This window comes from Asterias amurensis, chromosome 13 (genome assembly GCF_032118995.1).
Source record: "Asterias amurensis chromosome 13, ASM3211899v1".
NCBI lineage: Eukaryota > Metazoa > Echinodermata > Asteroidea > Forcipulatida > Asteriidae > Asterias > Asterias amurensis.
In genome coordinates, this window is record NC_092660.1 from 10,971,086 (window position 1) to 10,987,471 (window position 16,386).

At 38.9% G+C, this 16,386-nt stretch overlaps 2 protein-coding genes across 3 annotated transcripts in view; one reads left to right on the top strand and one right to left on the bottom strand.

Annotated features, from left to right (window-relative positions):
* Positions 1 to 169: 169 nt before the first annotated feature.
* LOC139946154 (DEP domain-containing protein 1A-like) lies at positions 170 to 15,683 on the bottom strand. The gene is made up of 10 exons (XM_071943774.1): positions 15,518 to 15,683; positions 13,822 to 14,102; positions 11,458 to 11,718; positions 10,727 to 10,905; positions 9,556 to 9,696; positions 7,595 to 9,016; positions 6,332 to 6,501; positions 5,473 to 5,649; positions 4,737 to 4,925; positions 170 to 3,678 (listed from the first exon to the last, which is right to left on the bottom strand). Exons 1-10 carry the CDS (start codon positions 15,563 to 15,565, stop codon positions 3,535 to 3,537), a joined length of 3,012 nt encoding a protein of 1,003 aa, XP_071799875.1. The 5' UTR covers positions 15,566 to 15,683; the 3' UTR covers positions 170 to 3,534.
* Positions 15,684 to 15,829: 146 nt separating this feature from the next.
* The window catches only part of LOC139946605 (oxysterol-binding protein-related protein 9-like), a 45,582-nt gene continuing 45,025 nt past the window's right edge, over positions 15,830 to 16,386 (top strand). For both annotated transcript variants that reach the window (XM_071944316.1, XM_071944317.1), the window contains exon 1: positions 15,830 to 15,981. In XM_071944316.1, the coding sequence (XP_071800417.1) occupies positions 15,856 to 15,981 (126 nt within the window). In that variant the 5' untranslated portion in view covers positions 15,830 to 15,855. The remainder of the gene's footprint in view (positions 15,982 to 16,386) is intronic.

Consider the following 16,386-nt stretch of genomic DNA (forward strand, 5'->3'; position numbering starts at 1 on the left):
TTAGTGTGGTTCAAAGAAAATTTGTGTCATTAAACAAAGTAAAGATAAATTTATCGCCACAACTTTTAAAAAAATACTTCATGGTGTAGCGGGTTTAAAAAAATGCTGTTTCAAGTTTCAGTCCACAGTCACAAATAACACTAGATGAAATTAAATTTGTTGGTTTGTCTTTAAATTATTTAATGCTTGTATCACCTGGGAAAGTACACAAAATAACTTCCTTATGTTTCTACCTCCATGCTTGTAACAAATACTGATTGAAAACCAAGTCATTTCTGTCTTAGAGTATATATTAAGAATCCATGCAATTTTCTACAACTCAGTTTACACAAATCTAACACCACAATGTAATGGTATGCATTGTACATGCAATTCTAAGAATGATTCCCATGTTATTATTTTTTTTATGACAGGAGATTAATACATGAAACAAGTAGGATTTGAAACTTTGCATGGTGGAGATAAGATATAGAAGAGTTTGCGGTAACACCATGTAATAACAATCTCTAAATGAGTTGGGGTGGTTTTGAAAAGAACCGTTGGGTTAACTCGACGTTTCGATCAGTATGCTCTGATCGTCCTCTGATCGTCTTCTGATCGTCTTCTTTCTCCAGAAGACGATCAGAACATACTGATCGTAACGTCGAGTTAACCCAACGGTTCTTTTCAGAACCACCCCAACTCATTTAGAGATTGTTATTACATGGTGTTACCGCAAACTCTTCTATACATGAAACAAGCTTTACTTTACAGTCATTGTTTGTATACAAAAATATAATACACATTATTTATAACTTCAATGGAGGATGTTTGAGATGCTCGTTGGCTAGCTTTACCTGGAATATCAAAATGCTGTGGAAACTCATGTTTTACAAAACAATGGAAAGTTAGCCATGGTGACCTTTCACTTTAATATTATACTACAGTACAGCGCTCAGCGCATATGAAGAGTCATAAATAAGCCTAAAATGGAAAGTATGACTGCCGCCACCTTGTGTTCCAAAATTTCCAGTTGCATAGTTATCAAAGATGAGATAGTAAAATCGTAATGATTTGTAAATTTGGTTATGAGGTACATGTACTCCTTTGCAAGGCAAATTAGATTATGTTATTAAGAGTGATGCTGCAAATCAAATAGATTGATACTCCACCATGCATGAAATGCATCAAATCACGCCAAATAGTTGCTAAAAAATATTTGTATTTTTCAAAAGGTCAGTCCTGAGCAAAGTCCTTTAAATTCTAACTACCAAAAAGAATACATTTTGCTGTAATTTGCTTTTTTTTTTTATAAAGTATTAACTTGTATCTTGGAAATAACATCTAATTATGCCTTTGTTGACATCAGCTGCACCATTACAAACCTACCATAAAGGCCTACCTAATTATAGTGTAGCAACTTCAGCGAATTGTCCACAACATTTCACTATTCAGAGGAATAAAAAATAATGTTTTAAAACAGTGTACAAACAAATTTACCAAAAATATGAACAAATTGTCTCGACTGTGTGATAAGATCAGCTCATCAGAAGCCAGTTTGGTAAAGAGGTAATATTTTTTTAGACTTTTGTTGCTTGATATGTGGCATGGTTAACAAAAACCCACAAATAAAATCACAAAGAGTTGTGACCACTTGCAAACAATACAATAAATGCAGATAAAAACTATTTACACAGTAACAATAAAACTGTACAAAATTAGCATTAAAACGATACAAGGTTAGCGTATGATAAAAAAAAACATTTTTGCATAGTTTCTCCCAACAGATTAAAAAACCAATAATGCTAAACATTTTGAAGGACTTACTAATGGTATACAATTTTTTTGTACACAAATATACAACAGAGATTGTCTGAGCAGTACCTGTATGATAATTTTTCCTTGTTAAAAAGCAGGAGACCTATTGTACATTACGTATGGTGTATGCTTTAATAGACATTTCAGACTATTAAATCATAAATTTTTATAAGTGCAGAAAAATTTGAAATCAGATTATGGTTGGGAAAAATATTGTATCATCAAGAAACTGTTTGGGTGCACGTCAAGTCATTTAGGCCTTGAAATCACTCTTAAGGGGGCTTAGCAGTTTTCCTCTGGTATAAGAGGCACTTCTATGAGGAAAGTGTAAGTTTGTGTTGGAATCTTGCAGAGGGCACCACAGCAAAACAAAAGCACAGGGCACCATGGCAATTGCTGTGGGAGCCGTGGGTTGTTTCGAGGCCTGCGTCTATTTTCAGTATTATCTTCAAGTGTGCGCTAATCCTCCAATCAGATTCGCAGAATGGAGTGGTGATAAAAACCTATATTGCACGGCTAATATCACTACCATGCGTATTGTGTGTTCTATGTCGCGCGCCAAGTTTGCTTGAAGATAAATACGTTATCACACGCGCGCTCGTGGAAATTCCACTCGCGCTTGTGTGATAACTTATAATGTAAAGTTTGATTTGTCAACAGACACTTATTGGCAAGATTGCATTGGATCATGTAATTATAAAATTTAAAAAAATTCAAATGGTGGAGGTAAAAAAGAAAAGACGACCCCTCGAAATATTTGTCAATGAACAGATAAGCATACAAAAAAAATTAAAATAAAATCAACGGCAGACACATGAACATCTGGGCATAAACATTGATTTTAGGTCTTAAAACCCAGATTACATAATCGAATCCTTAAAAAAATATGTTGAATTTTTAAAAACTGATTTAAAACCAATAAAGTGTATACAAATTTCAAATGTGGTTTTAGAAAGTTTAAGGGAGTGTGTACCTTTGGGTTTTTGGAAATGAATCTTTCAGTTGTTTTAATCTATATATAAACGTAGATACATACAATGTAACTATTCCTATGAAAACTTCCATTTCAATAGTTGGTAGCTATCTTGAGATATCAAAAAAAATCTGGAGAGGTTATGTTATCACAGGAAGAACAATCCATTGGAATACAATGAGAAATCTGAGAAACGTTTTTCAGAGAGAAATGTTTCTGAATCCCTCTCTCTTAAAGGGCCTAGGTACTTTTTGCAGGACAAAATACACAATGTCAACAGATTTACACTACAACTTACACAAATTGAAGATAGTGATAGTAGAAAGCTTCCCTGAAAATATTACGTGCTGAGGTGCTGTAGTTTTGAGAAATGAGTAAAACAATGTCTCACTGATCATGAGAAGAAAATTATTCTAGCATGTAAAAACGTATTTTCATGACATTGTTTTACTCATTTCTCAAAAACTACATGTACTGCACCTCAGCAACTAATATTTTAAGGTACGCTTTCTGCTATCATTATCTTTAAACGGTATAAGTTTAATGTTAATCTGTGGACATTGTGTTCTGTGTTACAAAAAGTACTCAAATCCTTTAAACCACATTCCTTTGAAGGGAATCATTTCTCGTTACAAAACAGCTTACCAAGTAAGTTTTCCAAGCCATTAATTTTTTGGAGTAACTATCAAAGGTATACCTTCCCTTTTAAGGCACGGTCACCATTTATTTGCGTAGCCTTGATTAAATTTGATACACGTTGTTGATCACCTCAGGGACTTGAGCTTTGTGAAAGATTTCCTGACATTGACGATGGGTGCTTTTATCTTGGGCTTCTCTGGGAACAGCGCCGCCTCGCTGGCCGTGGTTGGTAGACGCCGGCCGTAGATTTCAGGATAAGTTTTCTGGAACTGAGAAATTGAAAGTTTCAGCTGGATACAGTGTCTACTTGTCGAGAAAAACAGCAATAAACTGTTCTGGTGTTTTAAAGACAGTGGACACTATTGGTAATTGTCAAAGACCAGTCTTCTCACTTGGTGTATCTCAACTTATGCATAAAATAACAAACCTGTGAAAATTTGAGCTCAATCGGTTGTCGAAGTTGCGAGATATAAAATGAAAGAAAAAAAAACACCCTGGTCACACAAAGTTGTGTGCTTTCAGATGCTTGATTTCGAGACCTCAAATTCTAAACTTGAGGTCTCGAAATCAAATTCATGGAAAATTACTTCTTTCACGAAAACTACGTCACTTCAGAGGGAGCCGTTTCTCATAATGTTTCATATTATCAACCTCTCCCCATTACTCATTACCAAACGAGGTTTTATGACGATGAGTAATTACCAATAGTGTCCACTGCCTTTAAAGGCACAGAAAACTATTGGTTATTACTCAAAATAGTTCAGTCCCTACCTGATTGTGGGTTTCCCCCACTTCGAGGTTTTCTTTCCCCCATCTAAACTAAACCTTTTTTACTCATTTCCTATTAATGCTATTATTGGGGCTATTTATTGTGCTGTTGGATGTGTTATCAAATAAATACTTTTTGAGTCTTTGCCAATCGGGACTCTACCTTTAAAGGGAAGGTACACTATTGGTAATTGTCAAAGACCAGTGTTCTCACTTGGTGTATCTCAACATATGCATAAAATAACAAACCTTTGAGCTCAATTGGTTATCGGGGTTGGGAGAAAATGATGAAAGAAAAAACACCCTTGTTGGACGAATTTGTGTGCTTTCAGTTAGGAATAAAAGACTTCTAGCTTGAAGTCTTTTATTATTCTAGTGAGAAATTACCTCTATTTCAAAATCTATGCTACTTCAGAGGGAGCCGTTTCTCACAATGTTTTATACTATCAACAGCTTTCCAATGCTGGTTACCAAGTCAGTTTTTAAGCTAATATTTGTTTTGAGTAATTACCAAACGTGTACCTTCCCTTTAAGACTTTCACCAGCCCTTAATACTGACCTGTTTGAGTTTTTTCTTCTTGTCCTTTGACGTCATGTTGTGATCGCTAATGATGACCTCCAGGAGGTCAGTAATAGCCTTCTGTGAATGACTCAACTTCTGCGCCTCGTACTCCGGTACGCTCATCTTCTGGCAGTACGACGGCGCTGTTGTTGGCTTCTTGTTTTCCTCACCGGTCAAATACTGGATCTGGAAGGATCGATGTAGTTGGTATCGGTTTTGACATAGAAAGTTTGACATACTAAAATTTGTGAAACCCTCACTCTCTAGGCCTGCCTACCTACTGGAAACCTAAATCATTCAATTGTTTGTCAATTCACAGCAACAAATGGATGGATTGCAATACACGTGATCAGCCGCCATATTTGATAAATTGTGCACACATGAAGAGCTACTATTGGCTGAGAGTCACACGCAGCGCGTACACTTTTCCAGTGTTAATACATTTACATCAAAGATGGCAGTCAATGACGCGAATTGCAACCATCTATAGATTGCACAAATAGATTACACGTGGGTACAAATAGGTATACTGCGTTCTGCATATAAGTGAATTGGCATCAATGAGCTTGTTCATCCAACACGCCAAGCCAGCCATTCTTAAACAGCTCCAGCTATACACCCCCACATGACATGCTCTCCACCGATAGCAATAGCGAAACTGTCTGTGGTATTTATGAACCAGGATTATGTACCCAGCATTGCTAGAACAAGAGACGAAAGAAACCATCCTCACCTGTCCCCTGCGTAGATACACCAACCTATCCTCAACATCTTTCTTAAGTTCTTCTGGTTGTGCGAAGACTTCTGCCTGGTTATCCATGAGGTACTCAACGATGCGGATAGACAGAGCCTCATTGAAGTCAATCTCCTCCTCAGAACATAAGATGGTACGGCTGAACGTCTGAAGAACCTGACGCAGAAAATTTAAAACAATTTTGAAATAACTACAAGTTTACTTATGTATAAGTGATAAAGAGTACTTACATGTACCCTTACACCTATGTGTGACAAGCACAGATATCCAGTGCTTTCTAAAATCTGGTGGACAAAATTTCACAAGCTACCAGGGTGGGATTTGAATCTATAACCAATCCCCCAAATTCTAAAGCAAATTTCTAAACAACCCCTAGACTACCGAGTGTGCCTCATGACATGATGCCAGTTTGAATAAGCTCAGACATGCAACTTTCAAATTGAAAAAAAAAGAAAGGAAATGGCTGATCACACTTAGCTTTTGTACAGTGATTTTCATATTTCTAAGGCACTGTTTTGAAAAGAAAAAGAGAAAATCAGCTGACCAGCCGAAAAGTTGCATGCCTGGTAATTAGCAGTGGATACCACCAACAATGTATTTTGTGTTGAACAAAAACATTGATCAGAGCAGGCTTTGAATCTGCGACCTCCAGAATAACATGCCGGCTCACTACCAACACAGCCATCTAGAAACTATCTAGGCCTATATTGGCGAGTTCCTATTTTTTTGTTTTCTTCTTGCTGAAACTGAAAACCTTCAATCAACATTAAAGCGGTTTGCCCAAAGGAAAGTCATCTGGATATTTGACAAAAACTTAGCAATTGTAGGAACAGCCTACCAGTTGTCTTGTTGTCCTGCGGCTGCTAAGGACGAGGTCTGGATTACTTTCCATTCTGGTCATGAGTTTGAGGACGAGTTGGAGTTTACGTCTGCTGACCGGAGGTAGCAGGAGACAGCAAAGCTTCAAGGCTTCCTGGGTGTAGGACTTATCATCGCTGAGGTACAAACCTAAAAAGGAACAAGAAGTGGTCAGAAAAAGAAAGCAGATTGGTGATTGTGAGATTTTGAAGCAGTTAAGCCTTTTAGATTGAAGTTAGTTAATATTTTCTTCTTGGCAGGTACAAAGTTAGAATGTAAGAAAGAGCTAAACCAGCTCCTCTCAGAGTCACCACTATTGACAAAAGAGATTTCTTACATATATGGTGTCATCGAAAACCTTACTTATTTTAGTATTTTTTTCACCATGTATAATATTGGTCTTACTAAACACAATGTAGGTACAATTTCCAGGTATGTTTTTGTCCATGAGGATTGCAAGGAACTTTATTGTCTGATTTATTGGCTGCAGAGTTTTGACTTTTCAGATTTTGCTTTGAGATCAGTATGACGCCATCACCTTAAAGCCATTGGACACTTTCGGTACAGAAAAAAAAAAAAAAAGTTCACAGACTTACAAATAACTTACAGGGTTTACAGAAGGTAATGGTGAAAGACTTCTCTTGAAATATTTGTCTAAGAATTATGCTTTACTTTTCGAGAAAACATTAAAACAATATCAATTCTCGATATCGAGAATTACGGGTTTACTTTAACACATCATGTCATGACACGGCGAAACATGCGGATACAAGGGTGGAATTCCCGTTGTTTCCTTCCGGCTCCGACTTCCGATTGAGCTTAAATTTTCACAGGTTTGTTATTTTATATAGAAGTTGTGATACACGAAGTGTGGGCCTTGGACAATACTGTTTACCGAAAGTGTCCAATGGCTTTAAAACTTGAAGTACACCTTACCATCATGCCTTGATCAATGACACTCTGCAAATGTCAGTACTGTTAGATTTGTGCCAGCCATGTCTGAGGGAAGGGTCAGAATTATTTAGGGAAATCCGTTCTAGCAGAAAGGATTTTTTCTTTTAGTTTTTGGGAGAATGAGGATCATAAATAGCAAGATTAATTAACAATAACAAAGCATTACTTTAATCAGGCTATATTTCAAAATAGTTTTACTAGATATGTTAATAACTGTTCAGTTAAAAATGGAGTTAGTTTTGTAAGTTAAGATATATGTATTAATAGGAAGTCATGAGATAAACCTTACTTGTTGTGCTGTCGCTTCGTGTCAGTTTTCTTTCCCCTTTTGACCTTTCATCTCTGACAGATGACCTCACATCGGAGGAGCTCGTCGCTCTAAGTCCTGTCATCTGGTGGTTCACATCCGGTGTTTGACTGTCACTGTTCTCACGTGAGCTTCCGAGGTTTGAGTAGGAGTGGGTTGCTCGGAGTGGCGGTGGGTAGGGTGGGCTGATCTTCTTCATGTTGTTGATGAGGTTGGGAGGGGTTCCCTTGGTACCACTTTGAGGTTGCTGTTGCTCTTGAAGATGAGGCGTTGAGCCGCTGTGGTGATTGTCCACTTCTGCATCCTGATCAATGGGGGCGCTGTCAGCAAAGCCAATGGTGCTCTTCTTCTTGAACATCTTCTGGAAGAGCTCACTCGCTGAGCCGAACCTCCGTGAGACGAAGAGATTCCTGATGCCTGTTGACTCCTTAGGAAGTTGCTGAGTGTTTGAGGTGGCAGCGTTATTGATGTCATTCATCGAACCACAATGACGTCTGCCTTCAGTGGGATAGTTGTACTTCATCGGGAACCCATAATTGAGATCTCTTTGCTTGTCAACTATCGATGATTGGGACTTTCCTTGAGTAGAGGCCATCGACCGTGGTCTAGATGAGTCACTGTTTGTGATATGTACCTCTGAGTTTACCCTTCTAGACCCTGTGACTGTTCCTTGGGTTCTTTGCTGGTCTGGAGCATTGAGGTTGGAGGCAGAGGGGTACTTTGGGGTTCCTTGACGAATCGGAGCTGATAATGGTCTCTGGTTCCTCTGAGGCTTGATATTAATTCCTTGGCTGCTGACATGGTATGCCCCACTAGAAACCGGTCGGGCCTGATGTTCTTTCCCTTGACTGGAAGTAGAATTGTCCTGACCATGAGGTCCTCGTGTCGGTTCTGAAATGCAGCGCCTCATTCCTTGAGGCTGGGTAGACAACTGCCTCCCATCCCAAATTCTAGGATTATGATGACTGATTCCATCGTTGCCAACAAAGCCAGTCACGCGCATACTGGCTGAGCGTTGGATGATCTTCCTTCCTCGTGTTGTTGCCGGAGAACGAGTGACGCAGGTTTGAGACTCCCCAGCCCGTTGCTCACCTCTATAAGAGGACACCGTACTTGGCGGTATACCTCGAGTGTCACCAATCCAATTTCTGACCTCCGTCATCTTCAACCTCTTGGACGCAGCATCCTGAGGGACCTCCCGATCGGCTGACTCTCGGACTCCAATCTGCCTGCCTGGCGCTCCAGCAAGCTCAGGCGAGAACCCAAACAGTCCTCCAGACGTCATGTTCAGCATGAGGTTCTCCACAGATTGGAACGAGGCTAATCCTTGGATAGCATCTGGAGGGGTGGAGGGAGACTCCTCCACCCCGGGGTGCAAACCCCGGTCTCGTCGCTCAGCGGTTACTGTTAATAGTAGATGAGATGGAGAAGAGGGGTGTTAGCGTGGGGGGGTCAAAATGTCATGGAGGTTAAAAGCTTTCTAAAAAATTGGCAAGAAATCAATTACGTTTTATTCCGAAAAGAGATGAAGCAAATAAAAATCAGGAAATTTAGGGTCAGAGGTTATACAGAGGAAACTATTTCATGCACAATCAGAAGAAGAAAAAACTGTCAGTAAAAGCATGAGTAAGAATGAAGAGGGAAATAAAGTAGAGGAATTGAAGTTTAAAAGCAAAGATGATAAACACCATTTTTTGGATGAGCTAATAATTCAGAGAGGCTCAATGCAGTATTATTTTGATTTCCGTAATAGACGATTTACCAACCAAAATTTCATTTGATGTGAGGTGTTTGTGACTGGTCCCCTGCTTATATTTCTAAGCAAGGACAGTTTTGCACAAAATACTTTTTACGGTCATGACCTTTTTGATGATTGTTTGTATTACTTCCATTTTAAATAAAAACGTTTCAAGCAACTGACAGATCTCATGGTTGTAACTTACCGAATGACTCGATGATGAGATTGTAGAGTTGATGAGTCAGGAGGGGTTGAAGGAGGGATTGGAAATAGTTGCTAACTGTCTTCAAGACGTCTTTCTCAAAGCCTGGATAGTTTGGAAGACCTGATTCTGTCCCATTTGGCCCTGATGCACAAAGTCAAAATTAAAACGCAAACAATTAATATTGTTCCAGAAACCAATTTTACATGAAAAATATACATCTTGTTTTTGGAACAGTTCAATTGTTTAATATAGACCGTATTGAATAACCCCATTAATGCTACATGTATGAAATGCGCCATCTTGAAGGTCAAACCGTATGCATGTCTAAACGCATACATCAATGAAGCATGCAGCACGCAGCATTCCCCGTTTGATTTCTACATCACATGCACGTACACCCACACAGACGCCATGTTGTAGGGCAGATATTTGATCGGTGATGTCATATTCAATACACTCTGTTATTATGTAAATGTAGATATAGACCTATAACAATAAAACTAACCTGTACAAATTCAATTAAAAAGGTGGTAGCGTTGTTGAGATAGGCAACAAATCTGGAGTGGTTATATCCATAATAGGAACAAACAACCCGATTCATGCATGCAACGTTTCTCAAATTGACATTTTAAAAAATCCCTTTCTCTGAAACCACATCCTTTAGAAAGAGATCGTTTCACAAAATATTATTATCAACAGCTGTATTACAATTATAATTTGGGGGTCTAATCATCCTTACTCGCAGCTAAGAGCTGAATTGCGAAGGATGCGGCTACAACGTGTTCGGGAAGCAGACATGCAAGGGCGCCTTTGGCTACCAGCCACATCAACCCATTATGACCACGGAGCACAGCCAATATCGAAAGTGTTTGATTTTTCCCGAGGGAGGAAAACCGGATGTTCTGGAACACCCTCGTGGCACAGCAGAGAACCAACGCACAACTCAACTCACATATGGCCCCGTCCGGGAATCGAACCGGGGTCACCTTGGTGAGAGGCGAGCGCTTTACGCACAAGCCAACCATGCCACGTATTACGTCCAACTTCTTACGAGGTAAGTTTTTATGGTTATGAATTTGTATGAGTAATTACCAAAGGTAAATGCTTCCAGCAAAAGAAAACAGCCCGCTTTAAAAAAAAAAATCTAGTCCGATTCTAATCTTGGACTTACAATTTGCGAGGCACTTCATAGCTGAGAGGACCCAATGAGGCAGATCATCCTGATCCTTAGGAACGAGCACAACACCATTCCGGCTGACGTGAGTGCAATTGTGTATGATGTACTTCGGATTGATTTGACCGCCACCCAGTAGATAATCTAAGCTGGACAACCAGAGAAGCCTCTGCAGTCTGTAGGGAAAGTAGTCTACATTTTGAAAATCAAGAAGCGCAACTTCAGGAAAACCTTGAGTAATGGCAAACAGTAGAATGACACAGGATGTTGGTTCAAATCTTGTTTTAGTAATATGACTGTGTGTAGGTACCCTCACTGGACTCAAGTACCGAGTATAATACAGTCAACATTTGTTTAAATCAATCAAAGAAATAATTTTCCATGAATTTGATTTTGAGACCTCAGATATTAGAATTTGAGGGCTCGAAACCAAGCGTCTGAAAGCACACACCTTCGTGTGACCATGGTTCGACAAGGGTATTTTTTTCTTTCATTAATATTTCGCAACTTCGACGACCGATTGATCTCAAATTTTCACAGGTTTGTTATTTTATGCATATACGTTGAGATATACCAACTGTGAAGACTAGATTTAACAATTACCAACAGTGTCCAGTGTCTTTAACAATCTTGTGTATACCTTTAAAGTGCCACTCGCCTTGGCGAGAATTAAAAACAAGGCTTTCATTTTCTTTAAGTCACTCCAAAAGATGACAATAATAGTTTACCTTGTAAGTGTTGCACTTTGCCAAACTTCCTCCGTCTGAGCTGCAGTAAGAGGTCGCTGGACGAGACGACACTCTGGCACCACCTTTCTCTTCTCACCAGACTCTTTATCCGTGTCCTTGATGGTGAATGCTGGATTGTCGTAGGATAGCGTCCTGCCGACAGGCTCCGAGTTGATGGTTTTGAGGGGGGTACGGGCGCTGCGGAGGTTGGAGCGGCTGAGGGCAGAGCGAAGTTTCTTGATCGGGGAAACATGGACGAATCTGAAAAGAGCGAACAAAGAATATCCTGAAACTGCAATTGTTGCATTACAGGGGTTGCCCTTAACTTTTTTTTCAACTGGCCAGCAGGACCAGTTGGCTTGATTTTTCACTGGTCCGCCAGGTTTTTGACTGGTCCGTCAAATTTTTTATATGTTTTTTTAACTAAAAAAATACAGTGTATACCAACTGCTCGATTTTTAATCGCCGCTATTTCAAAATTCAACATTAATTGCAACGTCAACTTAACTGCACTGGAAGCCATACTTTATTTTTGTGTACCAAGTTATTGTGTTCGTAAGGGGGCTCACTAATTTGAGAGTATTTTTTCTTTAAAAAAAGTAATAACAATAATCTTATTAAAATTGATTTAAAAACAGGTCAAATTATTTGTGAGAGCAAATTGGAAAATTTAACATGATCTTTATTTAGGTAATATTTTAGTCTACGGTTTATTGTAAGCATTGGACATCGAAGTATTCTCAAGTACGAAGAACATTTGTATGAATTTGTTTTTATTGTTTTACTTAACAAAAAAAAACACTTTAAAACCGACTGTTAAAAATATTAACTTTTTATGTATTGCCTTCAAATCTACAGTGGGGAGGGTTTACGTGCGATCGCTTAAGTTATTTTATCAAGTATAAACATTGCCTGTTTGTACTTTTAATATTAAGTATTCATAAACACAATACATCGTACCGATAACCGAAGTTCCCAAAATCTTCCCACTTTCGTCCAGAAAAAAAAAAAAAAAAAGTAGACATCAAAATAGTTGCAACATCCATGGAGAAGCATACGGCGTTTTGCGGTATTTTTTTAATTATGTGTACGGAATGGTCGGTGCCGGCGTCTGCCTTTGTGAAGAAAAAAATCATTTAAAAGCAGCAAAAACAACTGCGCCTTTGTTAAACCATGGAGGTGTTGCATTCGAGAACCCAAGTATTTCTTGAAATTTGAACCCGCAAAAAAAACCCGAAGCAACCGCGCATTATATTTGACCAATAAAACCATGGAGCAAAACTAGATCGCCTACCGATCGCCCGCAAAAAAAACAAGCCCCAAATAACAAAAAAATTAAGCAAAATCAGGACGGAAGAACCATACTAATCCCAATTAAATACTCCTTTTTGCTCATCCAGAGTATCCTAACTTTGTAATTTTTGTTCAATGAAGCCTCACCGTCTTGCTCGTTTTTCGTAAACACGCTAGACTCTTTTCCCCACACGGAAATCTGCTCCGTTGACGACGACCATGCTGCTGCTGACAGAATGTGTTTTGCTTTGTGGTCTTTTGTCAAGGCGATTGAAGCTAGTTTTGTAAGCTATCGCGTACTTTCACCAATAGAGGGCGTCTATTCTCACGCTATCGAATATTCTGAAACGCCCTCTAGCGATCAATGTTTCTTACACTTTTTGGCACACGTGAACTAATACGAAGACTACAAGCATTTGCGTTGCATGATGGGATTTTGCGCTGTGTGTACATGTGTATGTGTTATCGTGGGAAGTTCGCCAGCGTTCAGCGGCACTTCGGGTGATTTTTTTACGTTTTATCCAAACCTTGAGTGAATGTTTTTATGTTTTATTCGAGCCTAAAAATATTTAAATAATAGTCATAGTTCTGTAGTATCGCTGCCGATATTTTTGACTGGTCAGCCGGACCAGTTGGCAAGGTGTTTCAGCTGGTCCGCTGCGATTTCTACTGGCATTTGGCCAGCGGACCAGCGTTAAGGTCGAACCCTGCATTAGTTATTTCATTACACATCCAGCAGGAAATGAGAAGCCGTTTTATCGTAGATGTGCGAGGAAAAGTTAAACCCCAATGACTAGGGTCAGGCGCTCTAGAACGCTTGGCCACAAGTCAAGAATAATTCCCCCTCCCGCCTCCACCTGTACAAAACTTCATAAAGCTGCTTTATAAGCAAAAATTCTTTTGAACAAAATTCTGAACATTCAGCAAAAAATTGCAGGACACCAGCCACAAATGGTACACATGACATGGTTTTTCGTCTGGTAACATATCTGTAGCATCAATGTTCTATGCTTTGCTTATTTGTACACTTTCATTAGCAGCTCTATGAAAATGAACCCATACAATACATACCTGTAGAGATCTCCGTTGTCCTCAAACTTTGGTGTTGAACTTCCCTTAGTTGACCCCTTCACGACCTGGATGACCTTGCTCTGAAGAAACTTTTCAAGCAAGGAGATGGTCTGCGACTTTGTGACCCAGGGGCCAAACCTGTCACAGTTTTGTAGGTATTCATGGAGCCATTCCACAGCCTCGGATGATGTGAAGCAGTTGTCATAGGGACGGCTTCTGAGTCCTTTTCGATGGCGTTTGAGGGGCATCCCGGAACGGAATTCCTGGATGATCATGTTCCACTTTAATTTGGAGATAAAAGAGAAAACAAATTCAAGAGGTTACGATTTTGAATATTGGAAGCTGAATGTAGAATTGGTTGGAACTTGGAAGATTAATCTTTTGACTCTTGAGTGGCCATGGCAGTTGCTTTTAGGCAAAGGCACTTAAGTTGCCTACGGAATTTCTTTTAAGGAGAAACAGGGCCAAGGGGAAAGACCCCATGTTTTGATTTGAAAGGGCAGTGCAGTGGAGAAACGGCAGCAGAGGTCATCCATCATGTGATTCCAGCCAGGCCCGTCTCTGTCTGACCCATAGTAAAGAAAAGGAATTATATTTACAACTTTTAACTACTTCCTACTGTACTGTCCTAATAATAAAAATATGATAAATTGATAGGCCTATTATGAATGATGACCCATGCCATGACTCGAGCTATACATGTCTACTCAGTCATGTATGTATGTTGCAAATGTTATTTTTCTTTATTTAACAAATAATTAAATAAATAACCATCATATCAATTAAAAATAGACAAACATACTAGACCTAATAACTGGGGCGCTGTACTCCTTTTTTTCGAAATTTGGTTATTATCGTTCGTACAACAATTTTTAGTATATCGGTCGTATGACCGATAGGTGATGAAAAAAGGACTAGGCCTACAGCGCCCTAGACCCAGTAACTGGGGCGCTGTATTCCTTTTTTGAAATTTTGACAATATCGGTCATACTCATACGACAATGTTTATTTATCGGTCGTATTACCAATAATGTCAAAATTTCTAAAAAGGAATAACAGCTCCCCAGTTATGCCTGGGTCTAACTAACTTCTACTTCTAAAATCTAATTCTACTTGGATACTCGGTACTCGGTACTCGGTAGGGTCCATACATAAGACTGGCAGTAAAAGCCCCAGGCCCAGTTACTGGGTCTACAATAAACATCCACGACCACACACATGTACATTACAATTAATGTCATTGATCATCAGAACATAATTAATTTTAAACTTTAAAGTTTAACAACAATAACTGATCAATTATTATGAATTTTATTAATATTAAAAATACAATCAATTAATAATTAAAAAAAAACAATCAAATTCAAATTCAAAATAGGCCTAGGCCTACCAACAACTTTTTAATTATTATTAAAAAAAAATAAAACACTGACCAGCTGACTAGTTTTAGTTAACACTTGAATTGAATCTTGATGTACTCTCAGTCAGTATGTTAAAAATTTGAAAACAAAAATGTTACAATAACATCTCTTTATAATTACACCACCACACACACACACGTACATGTACGACCGGTCACCCCGTACGCGCCGTACGAACCACCGAACCGGTTTTTAAATTCATTCATTTTCAAAGACAAGCGAAGACAAAATTAAAAACAACTGTCAAGTCAAGTGTCAGGAACATAAGTTCTCACCAATTTCGTGGCCTTGAACGGCTCCACAGAGGACTGTGTCGCTGCCATCTTTTGCAAATTGTTCCCTGGAGAAAGACACAAACAGTCGACAGGTCTGAATCACAACTCAATGTGTCAGAAAACACTGCAAAAATCTCAAATTTCACTCCTTATCCCCTCGGCCATCTTGAGTACATGGAGTAATGTTTAAAATGACCGCTCACGTAAACTCACTTCTGATTGGCTAATGCCAGGCGTAAAACGTACGAAGGATCTTATTGGTTAAGGTTTCCTCCGGAAAGTTTTGAACTCTTGAGGGCAGCATTTATTTTTCACGGTCCGCCATTAAATTTTCTAAAATGTCTTCGTTTGCTACAAAATCATCAATGGAGGGTCCACTTAGTAAGTGGACAAATGTCATGAAAGGATGGCAGTTTCGATGGTTTGTACTGGACTACCAGACAGGACTTTTATCTTATTACGTGGTAAGTAGGAAGTGTAAAATAATGTTGAAAATTCACGTCATTATCCGACGATCGAGAGAGAGACGTCCAGCTCGATCAAAAAATCGGACGATGTGTTGGCGAGGGTCAGGAGGAGGGGGCGTGGTTGGGTGTATCCTCTTGATGGGATCCTTATTATTATTTAAACAGATTAAACTCAGTTATCAATCATGAATCAAAAGCTCGAAATACTTGTTGTTTGTATCAAGATGCAGCTGTTGTCATAGGGGAATTATCTTGTTAATTAATTGTTTACAAACTTTTTGGATAGACCGGTTCTTCCGAACTAGGCCCCTACTAGTACTATTCATTATTTTATTTTTTATTGCTATCTTGTTTTTATTAGGTAAATCCAAATTAGATGTGTGCGAAGCTCCCAATCCATTC

Bases quoted from the DNA above. Each gene is read 5' to 3' on its own strand.
- LOC139946154 (XM_071943774.1), bottom strand. From the start codon at position 15,565: ATGGCAGCGACACAGTCCTCTGTGGAGCCGTTCAAGGCCACGAAATTG. The intron at 5,650-6,331 runs GTAGGCTGTTCC...TTTCTGCGTCAG, and splicing joins GCAGGACAACAAGACAACTG to GTTCTTCAGACGTTCAGCCG. The intron at 3,679-4,736 runs GTCAGTATTAAG...TCAATTTCTCAG, and splicing joins AGAAGAAAAAACTCAAACAG to TTCCAGAAAACTTATCCTGA.